The sequence below is a fragment of the Vombatus ursinus genome, unplaced genomic scaffold (assembly GCF_900497805.2).
Source record: "Vombatus ursinus unplaced genomic scaffold, bare-nosed wombat genome assembly UNPS02014599.1, whole genome shotgun sequence".
Lineage (NCBI taxonomy): Eukaryota > Metazoa > Chordata > Mammalia > Diprotodontia > Vombatidae > Vombatus > Vombatus ursinus.
The window spans coordinates 102708-117632 of NW_020954377.1; the positions used below are offsets into that span (position 1 = coordinate 102708).

At 49.1% G+C, this 14925-nt stretch overlaps 2 protein-coding genes across 2 annotated transcripts in view; one reads left to right on the forward strand and one right to left on the reverse strand.

Annotated features, from left to right (window-relative positions):
* Nucleotides 1-1506: 1506 nt before the first annotated feature.
* PGAM2 (phosphoglycerate mutase 2) lies at nucleotides 1507-10562 on the forward strand. Its single transcript, XM_027861245.1, has 3 exons — nucleotides 1507-2542; nucleotides 2713-2893; nucleotides 10067-10562. Exons 1-3 carry the CDS (start codon nucleotides 2129-2131, stop codon nucleotides 10231-10233), a joined length of 762 nt encoding a protein of 253 aa, XP_027717046.1. The 5' UTR covers nucleotides 1507-2128; the 3' UTR covers nucleotides 10234-10562.
* Nucleotides 10563-11108: 546 nt separating this feature from the next.
* The window catches only part of DBNL (drebrin like), a 28240-nt gene continuing 24423 nt past the window's right edge, over nucleotides 11109-14925 (reverse strand). The window contains exons 10-13 of the mRNA XM_027861241.1: nucleotides 13945-14040; nucleotides 13516-13631; nucleotides 13042-13144; nucleotides 11109-12021 (exon numbers count right to left, since the gene is read on the reverse strand). Of these exons, the coding sequence (XP_027717042.1) occupies nucleotides 11882-12021; nucleotides 13042-13144; nucleotides 13516-13631; nucleotides 13945-14040 (455 nt within the window). The 3' untranslated portion in view covers nucleotides 11109-11881. The remainder of the gene's footprint in view (nucleotides 12022-13041; nucleotides 13145-13515; nucleotides 13632-13944; nucleotides 14041-14925) is intronic.

Sequence of the window (14925 nt, forward strand, 5' to 3'; positions counted from 1 at the left end):
AAGCTTTCCCAGACTTCTACCCTCCCACCACCACACACACAACCCACGTTGGTGGTCCACCTGCCTTCTTCAGATTACCCTGTAAACTTACTTACCTGTGTATGCATGGATTCCCTTTGCTTCAAAGGCAGGGATGTATCTCCAGTCTTCATATCTCATAACACCAGGCCTTGCACATAGTAGGTGCTTCTGTTTGGGGAACTGCAAGGTAGGAAGGTCAAGATTCGTACCTTTAAAGAGCTTACAAACCCATTGGGAAGAATGAGAAGGGGTTCAATGAATTTAACGTATAAAAAGGTATCGGAAAGGTATGAAGGATACCTGGCCTCAGAGTCAGTGAGTCCTGGGTTCCGATCCCAGCTTTGCCTTGGTACTCCTTTCCCTCTAGGTTTTCAGGACAAGTGTGGTTGGAGGAGGAAGGGCAGGTTAGGAAGGGCTTTGAACACCAAACAAAGGATTTTATATTTGATTTAGAAAGCCATAGGGAGGAACTGGAGTTTATTGAGTGGGAGGGTGACAAGGTCAGACCTGCACTTCAGGACAGTCTCTTTGGTGGCTGAATGGAGGATGGATCGGAGTGAGGAGAGACTGCAGGCAGGCAGACTGACCAGCAGGCTGTTAACAATAGTCCAGGCATGAGGGGATGCAGGTCTGCGGCAGGAAGATGTCAGGGTCAGAGGAGAGAAGGGAACGTATTTAGATGTTGCAAAGGGGAAATTGACAGCCTTTGGCACCATATTGGATATAGGGGTGAGGGAAGGTGAGAGATAGTGAGGGGTCCAGGATGACTCCTAGGTTTCAAGCTTGAGGGACTTGGGAGGACGGTGTTGCCATCTACGGTAACAGGGTAGAAAGGAAGCCAGGGGAGGTTTTACAGGGAAAGATAATGACTTTTGTCTTGCATATATTGAGTTTAAGATGTCTACCAGACATCCAGAGTGAAATGTCTGGAAGGCAATTGGAGATGAGAGATTGGAGGTCAGCAGAGAGACTGGGCCAGGATACATCGATTTGAGATTCATCAGCATAGAGTTGGTCATTAAATCCATGGGAGCTGATGAATCTCCAGGTGATTCAGGGAGCATGTGGGCAGGACTGGTTGGTAGGAGTCATGGTATAGAACTGGTTCAGGGCCAGTATGAGGGAGGGAGACTGCTGGGGCAATGCCACTGGCCAGAGTGGGAGAAGGGATGTGGAGGGAGACACTGGGGATGGAAGGGTCAACATTCAGCTTTCAGGTACTAACTCTTCAAACTGTTACATTGGGGACATAAGAACTTTTAGGCAAGTGAGGTCCCTGAGACCTAAGGCCCATTCCTACAAACTGAGAGGGGGGCTTCTCACTCCTACTATCCCTCAACCCCGCCCCCCTCCTCCCCAATTGGTACAAGGCATTTGTGTATCACCATGGTAACAGCACTGTCACCTTTACCCATTTCTGCCTGTGGCCTCCAGAACTCCTTCCCCAACCCAGCTTCTTGGGTGCTCTGGGCGGGGCGGGGGGGACACCCTCTGCTTTTCCAGACCCGCCAAAAGGCCCAAACCACTTGCCATCAAGGTGTATGTCAGCCCAAAGTGAGGGGGCTCAGCATTAGAAATCCTGAGACACCTAGAACCCCCAAGTTACTCCTTGATCAGGCCTCCTGGCGCTTCCCCGACGTGTTAGGGCTCTGAGGGTAGGAGCCAAGATGGCCCCCCGGGATTCACTCATTCCCTCAGATGGCCCCTCTCACCTTTATGCCCAAACTCAGATCATCCTGCCACATTGCCACAGGCCCAGAGGCCCCCAGACCCTGGCCCAGGCTAAGGGAGTTCCTGGGCAAGAGGCCCAGTCCAGGACTTATTTTGGACAGATCCGTCACTGGAGTCGACTCTCAAGAGTTATTTTGAGGTTGGCTCCCTTCTGCCAGCCTTGGGCTCCTCCTTCTCGCAAGGCCACTGACCACCTGCCACTGTCCATCTCCCTCCCACAGGCCCAGAATGCCAGCTGGCAGTTAGTCAAGGGGGAGGGGTGGAGTCAGAGCATCATAAAGCCAGGAACACTTGGCCGATAGACTGTGCTCCGCTGCATTTCAGAGCTGTCTCCACTGCCTCCATCCCCTCTGCTCTGCCTGCCACCACCATCGCCATGCCCACCCACCGGCTGGTGATCGTCCGCCATGGCGAGAGCACGTGGAACCAGGAGAACCGTTTCTGCGGCTGGTTCGATGCAGAACTGAGTGAGAAGGGGAAGGAAGAGGCCAAACGTGGGGCCCAGGCCATCAAGGAAGCCGGCCTGGAGTTTGACATCTGCTATACCTCGGTGCTGAAGCGTGCCATCCGCACCCTCTGGTTCATCCTGGATGGTGTAGACCAGATGTGGGTGCCTGTGGTACGGACCTGGCGCCTGAATGAGCGCCACTACGGGGGTCTCACAGGCCTCAACAAAGCAGAGACTGCTGCCAAGCATGGGGAAGCACAGGTGAAGATCTGGAGACGCTCCTTTGACATCCCACCCCCACCCATGGATGAGAAGCACCCCTACTATTCAGTCATCAGCAAGGTGAGAGGGGGATGCATGGAACCCGGGGCTGTTCCCTTCCTCAGGCCCAGGGGAAAGGAGGGAGCTTTGGAGCATGAGGACAATTAGCCTGGAGGATGGTTGGGGAAAGAAAGCATTGGGCCCCCTGGTTAGGAATACCTCTTTGGCATCGGCTCTATTGCCCTCAACAGGCGCGGCGCTATGCTGGTCTGAAGCCTGGAGAGCTGCCCACCTGTGAGAGCCTGAAGGATACCATTGCCCGGGCTCTGCCCTTCTGGAATGAGCAGATTGCTCCTCAGATCAAGTCAGGAAAGAGGGTGCTCATTGCTGCCCATGGCAACAGCTTACGAGGCATAGTCAAGCACCTGGAAGGTAAGATCTCTGTGCAATGGGAGCTGGCCTATGGCTACCCTACAGTGTCTTCCTGTCCCAAGCTCTGCAGAGCTCCTGATCTGGGCTCAAGCTCCTCCCCAGGTGCACCACCTCCAAAATAGGAGATAGTCATGGAGCGAGGGCCATTCGGAGAGCCTAGTCCCCACTCTGGATGCTCAGTTCTTTTTCTTTTTCTTCATTTATTTATTTATTTTTTTTAGGCAATTGGGGTTAAGTGACTTGCCCAGGGTCACACAGCTAGTAAGTGTCAAGTGTTTGGTCTGAGGCCGGATTTGAACTCAGGTCCTCCTGACTTCAGGGCCAGTGCTCTATCTACTGTGCCACCTAGCTGCCCGTCGGATGCTCAGTTCTTAATCAGGCTTGCACAGATTTCTTGAGTGCTCTTGGGGATAACTTAGCCAGGATGGGATATGTCCCACTGGGAGAATGCCCTTAAGAGCCTGCACCAGCTTTGGGGGTGATACATAGAAGCTAGGACCCCAGAGAAGTCAATTATAGCACTTGGGCGCCACCCTCCAGGACCAGCCAGCCTGGCCAGGAAACCACTGAATTCATACTGGCCTTAGCAAACTCAGCAGCACCTGTCACTGCAAATACCCCTTGGGAGGGAAGACCCTTTCTCTTACGTCAGCTGAGCCTGGCCCTCAAGGCTCAGGGAGCAGGTAGGGGATTGGGGGTGGGGGTAGGGGAATGGGTGACTAGACAGGTAGGAAATAAGGGACTGGGGCTGCTACATATGCGACTCAAGCTTCTCTATGCCTCTATTTCCCTAACTGTGAAATGAAGGGGTTGGGCTCCCAGGTCCCTTTAGCTCCAGACCTCAGATCCTAGCCTCCTGAGGGAGCACGCTGTAAAGACCCCTGGCTTGGGATCTGGAGTTCTATCCCCTAGTTCTCCCAATAGATATTCTGTACTTAAACAAGCCTGGTTGCCTCTGTAGATCTGAGCTTTCTCTTGTATAAAATGTAAAGTTTAGACTAGGTGGCACAGTAGACAGAATGCCAGGCCTGCAGTCAGGAAGACTGGGCACAAATCCAGCCTCAGACACTCACTAGCTGAGTGACTCTGGGAAAGCCACTTAACTGCTGCCTGCCTCAGTTTCCCCATCAGTAAAATGGGGATAATAGTAACTATCTCCCCAGAGTTGTTGTGAAGATCAAGAGATAATATTTGTAAAGTGCTTGCAAAACTTAAAGCGTTATACAAAACACTAACATTCTTTGCTTCTGTGTTCTGACACCATGAAACTATCTGCTTCCCTATTTCTCTCAACACCCCAGTGACAATTTTGCCAGAGATAACAATCACCATTCCGCAGTCCCCCCCCTTTGATGACCATCACCCATGTTGAATTGAGCTCACCCTCACCCTGAGGGGAGTAGGGAGGGAAGGAATGAACATGTCCATATATGTGTAAGAAAGAGTACAGGGCAATAACACTGATATAGAAATGACCGGGACAGGTTGATGAGAATAAGGAATAAAAAAAAAAAGTTGCCTCTACCAGGGGTGGGGAACCTGCAGTCTCAGGCCCTCTAGGTCCTTGGGTGTGGCCTTTTGACTGAATCCAAGTTCTACCAAACAAATCCTTTGATTAAGGTTCAGTCAAAGGGCCACACTTGAGGACCCAGAGAGCCACATGTGGCTTCGAGGTCGAAGGTTCCCCACCCCTGCTCTAGGCTCTATCTTAAGGGCTTCAAGGAGACCAGGAGCTCTAGCCCTATAGTTATAGGTCTACTAAGAGCCAGGACCCAAACCCTATCTCATGAGTCTGAGTGTAGGTGGGTGGAAGAGGGGAGTTTGATGGTGGTCACTGAAGTTAGCAAATGAGTAGCCAGGGACAGACATCTGGTGTCTGCAAGTACCTAGCTTGCCCCTGAGCCCCTAAATGTTGCATGGGGAACTGGCCTTCTGAAGTCTTGTCCCCTTGGGGGCATATTAGATTGTGGTCTGTCTTGAGAGAAGGGAGTGACCAGGACCAGGTGTATGATGAGAGGTTTCTTTTTGTAAGAAGTCCCACTCTTTATCTTGGCTGCTTTAGCAGACTGGGGTCTGACAGAGCCTGGAAATGAGGAGGCAGGCCTTTCATCCTCTTCCTTCCTAGGTTTCTCAGAACTTCTCACCTCATTGAACCAATTTGCGGTCCCCAAGGAGATGTTTGGAAGAAAAAAGAGGATTTAGGATGGGATGTAGGGAAGGGGGAAGACATAAGTGTGGTCTAGTTGGCAGGCATGCTTGCTCTATGTATCCAGTTCAGCACAAAAGACAAGCTGCACCCACCCCGCCCCCTGCCTCCCCAGCCCTGTGCTGTCTTCTCTTTTAGCCCCTATGTCTCTCATGTTGGGATGCTCACAATGGCTGAAAGCAAGCTTTGCCCTGCTCAGTCTCTTCAGCTCTAAGGATCAAAGAACAGACTAGGCTACAATTTTGCTTTCACCTAGGTGCCTCAAGGTCCAGCTGTCACCCTTTGGGAAGGAACAGAACCAAGCATGCACCTTTGGGGGCATTTATTTCCATAGCCCCGCCCAGTGCCAAATATCAAGAGGCAAAGAGACCTGGGAGGATTCTGAGGAGATTCCCATCCACAACCTCCAAGGAGAAATCTTTCCTTATATGCTCTATACTAGCCCCCTCCCCCAATCAGGACCTAGAGGGCCGAGGCCAGGCTAGATCTTGTTCTGCCAAGCCCAGGAAGTGACCACAAAAGGAGGCCACTTCTTCCTTAACTAGGTGGCCAACCTGGGGAGTCTCCTTCTGCTCTTGGTTTATGACTTTTACAAACTCAGGTTTCTTGCAGCTCTAATATTTCATGATTCTTAGCAATAATGTGGCCCAATTTTCTTATTTTGTAGATGAAAAAACCACCCCAGGTAGACAGAGCTAGCTGCTGCTGGCGCTGAGGTTTATGACAGGTGCAGGACAGGAGGTAGATTACACAAAAAACTACCCGTGGCTCCCTCAGAGAATCTTCCAAAAAGCAGTTCCCCAGCCCCTAGCCCACTGTACCCAGACTGATCCAAGGATGAGGGGTGGCTTAGGTGACCTTATAAGGTCTATTCCAGGACTAAATCTATGATCCTAGGACCTTTGTCTTTTTTTTTTTAAATACTAACAGATCCATCTTACGTATTTAGTAGACTTTCACTGATTTCTGTCACCGTGGCCTTAGTACTAACGGGTAGGTTTTATCTATTTGAAAAGGGAATTGGTTCATCTGTGATCCAGTCTCTAAATGTCTCATAACATGGACACTCTGGAGAGGCAGTATGATTGAGTGGGACGGGGGCTAGATTTGAAATCAAAGCCCCTGGTTCAGATTCCAGTTCAGCTACTCACTATCTGTGTGACCTTAAACAAATGTTCTAACTTTTCGGGACCTCCAAGATCCCTTCCAGCCCTGTCTAGGATTCTATAAACTTCTGAAAAAGAAATGAAGGAAAACCTTTAAAGGACGTGGTGATTTCAAGGTGGAATCATATTTTTTGCTCCCTTAGGCAAATTAAAAGCTTATTCAAAAGTGAGATAACTGAGCCTCCAGAGTTGTGAAAAATTCCATTAGCAGGGTGGGGTTTTTCAAGTTCAAAGTCAAAGAATTCCTACAGTGTCTTTGGGGAAAATGCAGATGTTGGCATAAACGTGCCATCCTTCCCACTTTTTTCTAAGAGTAGGTTCTTTTTAATGGAATTCTCAGTTTGCTGCCCTGTGGGTCTTCTTGAAATACATGAGAAGCAGCTGGTGAGCTGTCGGAAAAGCTGATAGGGCAAAACCAAGGTACCTCGGGTTACCCTGTGGCTAGCCAGCTTGCAGCACCTATCCTTGGCTGGCCGTATCACTCACACTCTCTTCCCTTTAAATTGACAAGTTTGCAGTTAACATGTATTCAGTTCATTCACTCTGGGCCAAAAATCTGGGGGGTTGTTTTAAAATTTTTATTGCTCTGGACCCTTTTTTTCCCTTTAGAGGTGTCTGCCATGGTAACTTGAATCTCTTCCTAGGTATGGCCCCATTGATTTAGATAACATACTGGCAGCCACTCCAGTTCTGCGAGGCTTCACTTGGTATTAATGCAAAGTAGGAAGCACTTGGCAAGGTCTGATTTGTACTTGTAATAATAGCAATAAGCCATCTCCTGAAGATGCAGATCTCAATTCACAGTTGCACTTTAGGGAGGTGTTTCCGAATGCCATCTGTTTTACTGTTATGAGAGTACTCATTTCAAATGTTCCCTTGGAAAAGTGCCCAGTGTCTTGTCTGATCACTTTTTGGAGGGGGAAGGTATCAGTGTTCTGTCTCTACATTAGCCTCACTCATTTTCAGTCTGAGTTTGAAATTTAATTTCCTAACAAAATCAGTCTGATGTCCTGCAGTCATCCCTACATCAGTGTGAGCTGGGAAGGATATTAGACATGAATGTGATATGAAAAGAACAGAGCAGTTAAGGAAAGGTTTACTTTCCAGGTGTCATTTTTCCTAAACTTTTCAACTAACTCCAGATATAAGCACCCAGGAAATGATCCCTATGAAACCCTCCAGTCCAGTGCCACAAAGGCTTCTTACCTCAAACCTCCAAACCAATAAGCCTATATAGATGAAGTGAACTAAGAACTGAAAAGGTAATTTTGATAAGCTAAAACACTGAGGGGAAAAAGCTGTTAAAAAAAAAAGAAAAAGAAAAACTGCAGAGATCACCACAGGAAAAGAAGATGGGAACAGGTACTCTGTGGTGACCGGTGAAGAAAGAGGCAAACAATATTATTGCCATTAGAAATTCAGGTTTTTTAAGATTGTTTTGTTTTTACTCCAAGTTATTTGTACCCTGAAAAATTTTCTCGTTTTCCTTTCTCCAGCAAGGTTTCTCTTTCCACACCTCAGGATGAGTCTTTCCTATTGCTTCCATGACCATCAGAATGGAGTAAATAAGGCGGCATGTTGAGGTCTTCCTTTTCCCAATTGTGTTCAAATCCAAGTGTCTGAGAGCCCAAAGTTGGGTCCCAGCAAAGCAGTGTATAGTAACTCAGAACTTAACCAGTTGACTTATATACAGTAAGCTTTTCAGAAGGTAAGAAAGGTATATATTATAGCTGGCCTAAGTTTGCTGAAAACGCACTGCTATCAATTTATTTTATGGATATTGTTTGGACACAACAGATCTTTCCCAACAAACACCCAAACTGCACTACACTACTATATGTGTCCCAAAGACAGTGATTGTCATGCCACCTTTCACATTTGGAATTGGCCAACTATTAAGAGAGCCAGCTAGCTAATGTGCAGAATTAGGGGCTACTCAGAATGAGTTTTTGGTTTTGTTCAGTTAATTTAAGTGGGCAATTATCCACAATCAGTAAGATGGACAGGCACCCTTCCAGTGAAGAAAAGAGCAACCCAAGTTAATGAAATGTTTTTAACTTTTCATGGTTAAATAGTGTGAATTCCTGCCTTTTTGTGATTTTTCCTTTTTGCTCTGGGAATATGATGAGGCAGATAGCAAAGAAGCTTGTACGAAAGAATTCCTGAAGCTTTCGATGATGAGATGCACAGGTTCTCAACAAATGAGCACAACATTTCAGGTCCAGAGTAGTAAACAGGTCCCAGCCACTGGTAAGAAACTTGGGGGCATTTCTGATAGACAAATAAAGTTGCTTTACACGCACATATGCACACAGACTCACAGAGGGGTGTGGCTTTTCTTTCATACAGTAAGTTAGAGACGAGGATGGAACAAGAACTCTGGTCTCTCTGCTCTTTTTATACCTCGTTGCTTCATACGGAGTAGCAAAGCTGCAAGTTATAATCTTCAGGGAAAAGCAGCTGACAAGGGGGCCAGGTGCTCAAACCTATAGGTATTCACATAGGGAACCCACCTCCCCAAACATCAGGTTCTTGTCACCAACAAGCAACAATAAACATGCTAATCGGTAATGAGGCTAGTGACAATCCCAGGTTATGTTTGGTCACTGATTCATATCCCATCTAGGCTTCATCCTAAGATCTAAGGCCTTCCCCATTTCAGCCCCATCTGTCCTCCATTTTTCCTGAGTTTTCCTCTCACTCCCTTGTCCTTTGTGTGAAGTGTTTGAGATTCCAGCTTGGAGCAAGCATACCCACTCCCTGGAGAGCAAAGGACAGAGGGCACCTCTGTTCCACTACTCTTCCAGAACCCCACCATGCAGAGGAAACAGATCTGGACTTAGTATCATAGGGACCAAGGTTTGAATCTTGGACAAATCCTGGGCCTCAATGCCCTCATTTGCAAAATGAGAGGGTAGAACTAGATGCCACCAAAGGTCCCTTCCTAGTCCACAATCGATGATCTTTTGCATTTCCAGTGTCTATAACCCAAATGGGGGGTGGGTGGGGGTAAGGAGTGCCCTCCTAAGTTGGTTCTATGTGAAGAAACACATTTCGTGCTTGATGCCTGATAGCTACAGGTGTCTTGGATCAAGAGCTCCACCCTAGAACTGTCTCTTGAGCTGAACACACTGGGTGGAGCCCACTGCTGGGTGAGGATGCTAAAGGTCAAGTTGCTATTCCAGGCAGACATGATAGCATGAGACCAAACAGGGTCAGGTTTCGGCAAGCAACTCCCTGCCCTTCCTATGCTGGGGGGGGGGGGGGGGGTCACTCTCCTCCCTCTTAGCCCAAGAATTAACCACCACTCAGCCCAAACCTGTATCATGCCCAATACCTCCTGAACTGGGCCATCTAAATAAATCTGGGTTCAAAGCCAGAAACATCAGACAAGTCACCTAAAGTCTATGGTCCCGTTTCCTCATCTGCCCCCTCCAGCTCTAAAAGTGAGAGGAAGCTCCTGGGCCTTAAGAACAGGAAAGTGATGGCAGGACATTTTGTGATGAGCCATCCCACCCCCTCCCCCAACACATGGAGCACTTAGCATTAGTTTCTTCAGCATGACCTTTCTTCGTTGACTTTTTAGGATTTTGCTGCTGAGCGGGATTTGCTTTAGGGCCAGCTGGCCCAAGCTATAAAGGTCACTGGAATACCAAGGAGGTTATCATCACTGTCCACTCCATGGGGCCCAATCATTGCTCCTGACTTGACCCCACAGTACTACTTCCTGGGTAATTCCCAGGAGGCAGGAAGTCAGGGACAAAGCAGTGGGTTCACTACTAATTCCTCTGCTGTTCACAGGCATGTCAGACGAGGCCATTATGGAACTCAACTTGCCCACCGGGATCCCCATCGTGTATGAACTGGATGACCAGCTGAAACCCACCAAGCCTATGCAGTTCCTTGGGGATGAGGAAACAGTCCGGAAGGCCATGGAGGCCGTGGCTGCCCAGGGCAAGGCCAAGTAATAGCCTGGAAGCAAACTGCACAATAAAGTCACCTCCACTCACTCCTCCTGTTGAGTCTGAGCAGGTGTCTGACCCATGGGCAAAAGCTAGGGGCAGAAACGCTTGTGGAATGGTCCTGTGCACATCTGGGAGGACTGTGAATGGGGACAAGGCCCTTGGTAGCTAGTCAGCAGAAAGGAAGCTAGGGTGTAACACAACTCAACTCTATCCCAGTACTCTCAGACCAAAGTCATATTCCAGAACCCTAAAAACAATCCCTGGCCAGTCCTGGCCCTGTCAGCTTCTGTCATGCATGGTAGCCTCAAAGAAGATGCAGGATCAGGGAGGGCTGTCCTTTGCTGCTATCTGCAGCTGTTTACCGCAGTGAAATGACCAGTGCCATCAGCACTCCCTGGATTGCTCCTCTACAGGTGAAGCCTGAGGAGGCTCCCCACCTTGGGTGGACAGCTGCCTAATCCAGAATGTGAAGGGGCTGGTCCACTTCAACAGGGAACCACTCCTCTAACGGCTGACGGCAGAACACAGTGGGGTCCCAGAATGTGGTGGTGCTGTCAACCCAACGTCTGACGGACGCCCAGCACAATGGACTCTGGGTGTAAAAGGATTCCCCACTCACAAGGACATAGTTCTAGAACTCAGGCCAGTTTGTAAATGTTCCCCTGGCAGAGGTCCCCTGCACGGTTGGGGAAAAGGACTAGTTTTTATTTGCCTAAAGCTGTGGGATGGGATGGAAATGGGGAGAAGTAAGCAGACAGAGCTAAGGAGAAGGGCTGTGATGAACCCATCTCTTAAGTCTAAGAGCTCCCAAGACCTGTCTACTAAATAAAATGGAATACTGGGAGAAAAAGTCCTTGTTACAAGACACAGAGACACAATCACATTTCAGGGTGTGTCATGTTTGTAGAAATTTTCACACATTTGATTCATGTACTCCACTGGTGTAGGCTGTTAACCTTGGCCCACACACACTGGGGCCACAGGAACAGGAGAATGGAATGGAGGGAGCAGCAGATTAAAAGAAAACAAAAAACCCAAAACAAAATCCCAAACTACCTCCAAACCATGACACCCCAGGCTGGTTTTGGTCATATATGAAAATAAAAACACTTCCTAAATTCATTCTACCCAAAGGTTTCTAGTAATAAGTGTTGCAGCCATCACCCCTCAAAAGCAAGAGGAAAAGGAAGAGGGCCAGGCTCCCCAGGGGACCCCACAGGTACTGGAGAAGCCTGACACTCGCAGCCAGGAGGGCTCAGAGGCTGTGAAGGGGAAGAGGGCCTGGCTTCATCACCACCAACAGGGACAGAAGTTCAGGAGACACTGGCAGATCAGACGGGCCCAGACCTCCTCTGAGGATGTGAAATCACCAGGTTATTGCTTAATTGGGGAGACCAAACTATAGGCCAGCAGAAGGGACCCCAAAGCCTGGAAAGGCACTGAATGGGGTTGCCAGGCCACTTCAGCAAAAAAAAAAATAAAAAAGTCTTGTGGGGGTGGGGTGTTTATGGGTCCCCCGTTCTCCCCAGCCCAATGGGTCTCTTGTCAGGCAGTGCTGCCCTAGCACCCAACCTCCAGGGCAGGTAACATGCTGCGTCAGTGGAGTGAAGGAATGACCTGGAGAGTCCAGAAGCCAGGAGACAGGCAGCCTTCACTCAATAAGCTCCACATAGTTGGCAGGAAACATGCCAAAGTGGCCATCTGGGCCATAGCCACGCCACCAACCCTCATCGATCACTTCAATTCCTGTGATGAGGTTTTCAGGGTCAAAGGAGATCTCTGTGTCATCCGCTGGAAGATGCAGAGCAAAAACACTCATTAGGAACAGCCTCAGGGATACCTTGTGAGCCAGGCACTTCAGCTAGTCATTCCCCATTCAGCCCCTCCAAAGCCCCAGCCTTAGCAGATCTTTAGGTCCTTGGATGATAGACTGAGAGGCAGAAGGGTCCCCTGGGGCCATCAAGTGCAGCCCCGCTGTGCAGCAGCGCTGGTGCCAATTCCACGTCCAGGCAGGGCTGTCCCCTCAGCCTCCCTGGGGCTCAGAGGGCTCTAAGCCTGGGCCAGCAGTGCATGGGCTCTGGCAGTGAAAGCTGACCACGCTGAGAAGGCTCCTAGTACAAAGCTGACAGCAGACTGTCCTCCAGGCACCAGAGAATTCAGTTCTGAGGTTCATGGTCAGCCTGGGGACCAGGTGACAGAGGAGCCCCCAAAAGATGGACTGAGAGGTTCTGATCTGTGTTCATGAGGGGATGACCATAAGGGTGAAATCAAAGATCTTTTAACGTAGGGACAAAGAGCAAATCTACGATTCTTGACAGAATCACTGTCCTCGTGTAATACCAGCCCCTAGATTCTGCCTTAGTGGAGTCAGGGACAATGGAACTGGAATGCGACCTTCAACACTAAGTGACAATAAGCAGTTTAGCTCTCTGGGCCTCAGTTTTCTCATCTGCAAAGCCAGGATATTAACACTTGTCTCTTGCCTCACAGGCTCAGAAATAGTAATAGATATAAAAGCACTTTTGAGAACTTGAATGTGCTACACATAATACATATATATTAGTATATACAGAGACATATATTTGCACACATGTATATATATGTGTATGTATACGTGTGTATATACATATATGTGTGTATATATGTGTGTGTGCGCACGCGCACACATAGAGTAATTTTCAGTCTTCACCCAGGCACACCTGCTCCCACCCTGGGCTCTCCTCTGGAGCTACAAGTGGCTCTCACTAACTATGCCCCTTGCCCACCCACCCCCTGCCCCCCACTCCTAGACAGCACACATGCAGGCCTTACCAGCCTGGTAGTCATACAGGGCCCTAGCACAGAGTCCCTTCTGGCCCAGCTCTGGTCCCGGCTTGTAGTGGTCAGTATACTCATAAGTAGCCCCTTCCTCTACCTGTCCAGGGAAAGAGAAAGGAGAAGGATGGTTTCTCTTCCAACAATGTATTACCTGCCCACCCTCACCTCTCTCTCCTAGTGCTGTCCAAGAAAGACTTCAAAGGTGGAGGGGGAGCAGCATCCATGTACAGGGAAAGGTTCAGGTTAATGGGACAAGTCTTCCCAAGGGCTGAGGAATTGCTGTCCCCTCCCCTCCATCCTCTGCAGCCCACCCAAAATGCCAGGCCCTGGATCGCTACACCATGCCCTCTCCCCTTTCCTGCTTAGCGGAACAATGCTGCCGGGTCTGATGGTCTGCGTAGCCAAAGGGGCTACAACTGAACACCACTTTGGACAGTGATTCCCAAGGGAAAACGCTGAAGCATCGACCTGCGGGGGCTCCTCATAGAGATTATCTTGCTCTGGGGGCTTCTCATACAAGCTTTCTTCTTCCGCCTGCCCTGGAGAATGAGGAGCAGCACCAGGGCCCTGCTGCACTTGGATATCTGAGAACAAAGCGTCTCTATCAGCCAGACTTCACCCAGGCGCTCCTCCCACTCAGTTTCAAGGACTGGAGGCCACTTCAGAAGACTTGAGACACTTTCTATCACCACCCTTCCACAAAAAAAAAAGAGAATTATGGGGCAGCTAGGTGGCGCAGTGGATAGAGCACTGGCCCTGGAGTCAGGAGGACCCGAGTTCAAATACGGCCTCAGACACATAACACTTCCTAGCTGAGTGACTCTGGGCAAGTCACTTAACCCCAATTGCCTCACAGAAAAAAAAGAGAGAGAGGGAGAGAGAGAGAGAAAGAATTACTTGTTGCTGGCTCTGGGGAAGCTGGGGTGGCTTCTCTGGTAATAGAAACTTCTGGCTGGGTATGCTGCCTCTGCAGGAAGGGGCTCCGAATCTTGCCTAGGAAATCAGACAGTGAGATACATTAGGTCAAATGCAAAACGCAAATTTGGAAAGGAAGATCAAATAGCCTGAAGCCTCATTATCTATTCATTTTCTTTCTAGGAGGCAATGTGATATAATGGACAGGGAACCAGACTTGGGAGAAAGATCTAGGATCAGATGCTACCTCTAAAACTTTCCTGTGTGACCCTAGGCAAATCACTTAGCATCTCTGGGTCCCAGTTTCCTAATCTGTAAAAGATGGGGTCCCAGTCCTAAACGGATGTCTGTCTATTTCTACTACTATTTCATATAGAGCAATACATGTGCAGAGTCCACAAAATAAATGCCACTGCTAATGAATGCTGATCAGACTAGAGATGAAGGGGTCCTTGCTGATGTTGACTAGCTGGTTCTTCCTCCACTGTTCTCCTGCCCCCCACCACGTTCCCACTCCACACTCTGTGGAGACAACCCAGCCTACTTCTGCAATGGACACAATCAGCTCTCTTCCAGGGGACCATCCACCACTCTCTCTCCTCCTTCACTAGGACCACACAAGACCTAGTCTCACTCCTCACTAAAGCTCATTTCTCCCACTACCCTTAATTAAATTCTTTCCAGGCTCCTCTTCTCCACTGTCTCTAAGGTCATCTTCTTCCCCCCCAAGTCTGTCCATTCATCTATCCCTCCCTCCCTCTCTCTCTCCCCTTCCCACCTCTTCATCTCCACCCTGCCCCAACCTCTTGAGAGGCCACCACTGACTGACCTCCTGAGCACAGACTCCAGCAGCCTTGGCCCAGGCCTGGAGCCCTCAGGCTGTCTTGGGCCGAAGCCTGCTGCTCCCTTACTCCACTCTGGATGCTTCTCACTGGCCTTCTTGGAAGGCTCTTCACCCTCTTC